Source organism: Podarcis liolepis, assembly GCF_965112155.1.
Source record: "Podarcis liolepis genome assembly, chromosome: 12".
In the NCBI taxonomy this organism is placed as follows: Eukaryota; Metazoa; Chordata; class Lepidosauria; order Squamata; family Lacertidae; genus Podarcis; species Podarcis liolepis.
This window is the reverse complement of record NC_139563.1, coordinates 21,188,394-21,194,014: the sequence shown is the minus strand read 5'-3', so window position 1 is coordinate 21,194,014 and position 5,621 is coordinate 21,188,394. Positions and strand designations below refer to the sequence as shown.

The 5,621-nt window shown below is 43.0% G+C and overlaps 1 protein-coding gene and 1 long non-coding RNA gene across 4 annotated transcripts in view; one reads left to right on the top strand and one right to left on the bottom strand.

The window, feature by feature from the left end:
* Positions 1–5,621, bottom strand: part of LOC310689715 — an 83,690-nt gene that overhangs the window by 55,038 nt on the left and 23,031 nt on the right. The gene's annotated exons all lie outside the window — the stretch shown is intronic.
* Positions 1–5,621, top strand: part of LOC310689620 (phthioceranic/hydroxyphthioceranic acid synthase-like) — a 54,830-nt gene that overhangs the window by 34,581 nt on the left and 14,628 nt on the right. The window contains exons 3-4 of one of the 3 annotated variants that reach the window (XM_083467343.1): positions 3,876–4,201; positions 5,546–5,618. In XM_083467343.1, coding sequence (XP_083323469.1) covers positions 5,561–5,618 — 58 coding nt within the window. In that variant the 5' untranslated portion in view covers positions 3,876–4,201; positions 5,546–5,560. The remainder of the gene's footprint in view (positions 1–3,875; positions 4,202–5,545; positions 5,619–5,621) is intronic. The other 2 variants (XM_083467344.1, XM_083467345.1) reach the window with 2 other exon arrangements.

Genomic DNA, 5,621 nt, shown 5'->3' with positions numbered 1-5,621 from the left:
GTAAGTTAGGCGTAGGGCAGCCCGGCCCCACTTAGCACGAGTGTGCTGGGAAGTTTCTAAAACATCTCGAAAAGGGGGAATTGAGCGGGGAAAGATGGTAAAAATGGCCGCTGGGCGGAGGTTCGCCGTTCGGGAAACGCCCATCCGTTAACCGCCTCAGAAGTCGGTTGGGGGGAGGGAGCGAGGCGATGCTGAGGGAAACCCCGTTCAGCGAAGGCATCAGTTTCTTGGCTGCAATCTGGCCGCTACGTCTGAGAGAAACTCCAGAGAAAATCCAGAACGAGAGGGCGCCGTGCCTTTTTAAGCCAAGATGCAATGAAAGTGATCTTTTAACCAGTAGCCCGTTTAACTGGGAATTTCCTTCTAGTCGACAGTCCTTTTTCCGCAAGGGTGGGCGACCTGCGGCTCTCCAGATGTGCTTGATGACTGGCCGTTCTGGAGAGGGAGTCCTAACATCTGGAGGGCCACTGGTTCCCCACAGTTAATCTAGGTTGTGTTTAGAAAAACAGATGCATATATACCATATTTTTCGCCCCATAGGATGCAATTTCCCCCCTCCAAATTTGAAGGGGAAATGTGTGTACGTCCTATGGGGCGAATGCAGGCTTTCACTGAAGCCTGGAGAGCGAGGGGGGTTGGTGCGCACCGACCCCTCTCACTCTCCAGGCTTCGCGCACTGGGCTCCCACGGCTTGCGGAGAAGTTGCCTGCATGCTGAAGCCTGGGCGCGCTGAAACTGCTGACCCGGAAAAAAATAACCAAAGTTTTATAAATTACTACAAAAAGCTGTATAAAACAGAGTTTAAAGATTAAAACAAAATAAAAAGAGTATTTGTTACAGAATAATTTACTGTCAATATTAGAAGAAGAATATAAATATTTAAATGCCGACATAGAAATAGAAGAAACTGCCCAAGTAATTAAAAAGATGTCAAACGGGAAATCGCCAGGTTCTGGCGATATTTCAATGAGAATCATGTATGTATAGAAATAATGTATGGATCACACAATTTTACATGTACCACCTGCTTCCCCTAAAATATTGCAAAGAATCATGGCAAGAGCACAATGATGAACAAATGTGAGTGATCCAGGAGACCACCCAGAAACTTATTAAGAGGTGTAGAAATCACCTAAGTAAATACATAAATCTATATTTTAACTGGGGCTGCATTATCTTTCTCTCATGTGCTAAAGAAAGCAAGTAAGGACACAGAGGAGAGCAAAATTTCCAAACATTCCTTGGCTTCCCATCAGCTGGAAAATGTAGCCACGGAAATTTCCTTATTCTGCAACAGACTCTGTCCCAGCTCGACATACTAAAATCATATGCCTTTCATGCTATAAATATAAATGAACTGCGTCTTCACACCTAGTTCCCATACATGCTAACAATCAATATTCTACTAAATCCCTATAAACTGGCCAGTTATTCCTCATGTGTTTTACATGCAGGTCATCGTCTGTAAAATTTTATTTTCAGTTTATGAAGCTATTCTATATCCTCCCCCCACGCTGACGAAGAATTCTACGAAACAGTAGTCAATCTCCGGAATCACTGTTCAGTTTTGGACATCATATTTGCTGAATACACAAAGCTTCACAGCTTGTCTTACATAGTACAAAGTCTGGTACCTCGCTTTATTTAAAGATTGTCAGAGACTTGAGACTAAAGATTTCATTTAGTACTTGTTATGGTTTGAAGGAATCCTATAAAGATTGTTTATTGCGTATGTACATGGTCATCGTGTTGCCTAGACATTGCTGACATACTCTTTGCAACACGGGGGTTTGTTTGGTTACTTCCAGATTTTTCGGGCTACAACTCCCATCAGCCCCAGCTAACATGGCAGTGGGGTTTATGGGAGTTGTAGCCCAAAACATCTTAAGAGCATCAGGTTGGGAAAGATGGCTTTAAACAACAGCATTTTATCATACTAGAACGGATTTAGAACAGGGAGCAGGAGACTATCTCACTTGACTAGTCCAAGCCTTCTCCCTCACCACAAGGCAGGCCCACTTAGCCACCAAATACCCCAACCAACTCTTACCAGAAAGACCACAGCCTGCCACAAGGAGAAAATAGTTGCACTGCATGCAGAAAAGACTCTCCTCCCTGGAAGAGAGGGGAGTGGTTGTGGGCGGGAGACCGAGCCCCCTCCCCTCCTACCTGGCTGGCACCCACGCCCACTGGAGGTGGCCAGCCAGGTGCCTCCGGGGGGCGTGTGTAGCAGCTTAATGCTGTGGTGCCAGCTCCGCCTCCTCCTCATTCGTCGTCGTCCCTCAGCGAGTCACCCACCCTCCACTCCCATTTAGCTCAGGGTATAGGTTTTTGGCCTTGCTATGGACCTTAGGTTGGTCGCCCTGGTTGGCTGGGGGGGCCTGGTAGGAATTTTTCCATTTGGCATTAGGCCTTTTGGTTTTTTCACCTACCTCGTAGCAATCGTCACAACTTTTGTGGTATTGGTGGGTAGGTTAGGCATTGGATTCATGTGTTGTGCTGTGTCAAGGGCTAGGTGTGGCCATCGCCTATGCTATCTACCGTGGGTTATTCTGTTAAAGGAATCTGGCAGTCGTGTATTCCGTCCAATGCCTGCTTGGCGGGAGGCCATGGCACGACCCTCGGTGACATCAGGGGGTGAGCCTATAGTTGGATGAGCATCAACAGGCTCCACCTACTGTTGAATAAACCCACCACCTATAGTCATCCAATGCCTAAGCCAATACCTTTTCACTGCTGTAATCAATAAAGTTGTGGCCTTTTCTTGCCCATTAACCTAATATCACGTGTCCTTGTGTATTTATTTCACATAGCGGGGTCGGGCCCTCGATCCACAAGCTGCTTATAAGGCAAATACCCCAAGGTGAAATCTTCCAAATGTGAGTGATCAAGAAGCTGTGTAGGAAACCTGCTTGGATATGTTCCATCCATCTGCTATTTTTGTGCCCTTGATTGTTAATATATGTAGGCAATCCATTTTTTTATTTTAAAAAATGTTATTACAGTCTCATATATTGATAAGAGTGTTGTGAGTGCCAGAACCAAAATGACATTTAGGCAGCCACAAAACAGGTGTTGGCACTCCATAATGATGAGTATTGCCACAAAAAACCCTATATGCAGAACAAACCAGGAGAGCAGTAATAAGTCAGATTAGTGAGCAGAAGAGCAAGATTCACATTAATATCATAGAAGCTCTATTAACTACATATATTGTCCAAACATACTCCCAAAGAGCTGAATGTTTTGTCCTAGGACAAACACTTAGTATTATATAGGTGTAAGGCTTACTGGATTTTCACTTTAAACTCTGTAAATCCTAATGGACACAATGATTTAGCCTCATACTTGTAACATCTTTTTGCAGTTAATCACATGAGAAGGTATTATCACAGCAATTATAAACTATGACTCACAGAAGCTGAGTTTATTCTGTTTTGCCCTATGTATTATTTGAGTGAAATACTTCATCTTATAGGGGACGCGGGTGGCGCTGTGGGTTAAACCACAGAGCCTAGGACTTGCCGATCAGAAGGTCGGTGGTTCAAATCCCCGCAACGGGGTGAGCTCCCGTTGTTCAGTCCCAGCTCCTGCCAACCTAGCAGTTCGAAAGGACATCATAGTGCAAGTAGATAAATCTGGCGGGAAGGTAAATGGCATTTCTGTGTGCTGCTCTGATTCGCCAGAAGCGGCTTAGTCATGCTGGCCACATGACCTGGAAGCTGTACGCCAGCTCCCTCGGCCAGTAAAGCGAGTTGAGTGCGCAACACCAGAGTCAGTATTATTGTGCTGTATTTACATAGCACATTGGACTTACAGCTAAGAATTCATCAATGCAAAAATGCTACGTGGTAAAAAGAATTTGTTTTGGTCAGATGACAAAGCATCATATTTTTTGGGGGGAGAAGCAGAAGTCTGTATTCAATTGGAAAGCAAAATCTGACAGTTGCACTCCGTGGGAACTTCCCAAGCATGATGTAATGGAAAGGTTACCATGACAAAATGATGAACCAGCCAACTCGAAACCTTTATAAATGAAAGATGCAAGGAAATCTCAGCAGTTCTAGCACTTATAGAACCTTAGTGGGACTTGCCCCCACTATGGTTATAGCTACTTAGCGAACTTCAATGTATACACAGCACAGAAGATTTCACCAGCAAACTTCAAAAAGCTATGTACCATTGATTAAAACATCTGGAGGTGAGTCTGAATAGCCTACTGTTCTATGTATTGATGACTTTGATTGTTGTACAAGTTTACTTCACATAAGAATATTGTCTGTTTCTTCATATATTTTTTTGCATTTTTATTTTAATGTTTGCAGTTTACAAGTATCTGGGACCCAAATAGTTTATTTGCTGTGGGTATGCTGGGTAAAATTTTGAAATCCTTTATATTCTAATAGCAGCACAGCTTCCTCTATTCTATCCTTTGCATACCTCATACCTTGCAGAAGGCTTGGTTGTGCTGGATGTGGCATGCAATTTGCACCAAATGTTGTTTGAGTTCTTTTTTACAAAATGTGGCCATAGAGGTTGCAATAGAAGAGGCTATCTACTGTTTTACTGCTACAAAAACAGTAATAATTCCAGTTAGCTTCATATACACTAGTGGCTAAAATTGTGGAAACCTTTTTTAAAAAGCATATTTCCGAGGTTTGATGGCTCATAATGTAATGAATGGTATGGTTTGAATGGACCGAAAATGGTTAAAGACCACCACCACAAAATAGATGCTGTTGATGAACTAATAATGAACTGTGTTGATCAAAAAGCTAATGGTATGTGCATGTTCTGGCCAAGTGAACAGAACACGCAAAGAAGTGTAAAGACTGGCTATACTACACTAGTTACAAACAATGAGTGTTGTAACATGCCAAAAGCTACTCAATATAAGTTCCGAACAATGAGTGTTGTGATATGCCAAGAACATGCCAAAGAAAGGGAGAAATGCCAAGATTCAGATGAACACCAAGAAGACTATATAAGACGAGACTTTTCAGATCGGTCTGTGTATCAGACGCAGATGGGATTCCCACTGTGTGGTCATCCATAGCTTTTACTGAACCTAATCAATTCAGTGAAGAGCCAGTGAGTATGGATGTGTGAATGAGTGCATATTCCCTGTCTTGTTATATGTTATGTTTGCCGGCACTCCTCAGTCTTTCCCATCACCATCTTTAAGGAGCCCCTACTCCCAGCTGTTATTTAAAAAGGGGAGATGGCACAGATGAAGATGTATTTAACATCATGTCTACTTTGGCCCCCAGTGGTAACTAGAATATATTGGCTCCATCTAAATGTCCACTTTCTGGCTGGTGCTTGCCATTAATTAAGCCAATAATGAATGGTCATTGACATTATGTTCCCTAAGGATTATCTCCAAATGACCACACAGAAAAAATAGAATCGTATCATTGTAGAGTTGGAAGGGACCCCAAGGGTCATCTAGTCCAACCCCTGCAATGCAGCGCTCACCCTGTTGGGGAAACCTATTTTAATTTTAGATGTGGATTCATTGAACTAATTATTTTATACTTTTCAGAATAAAAGTAAAAAAATGATGGACACTGAGGATGAAATTGCCATTGTGGGGATCGGATGCAATTTTCCTGGAGGTG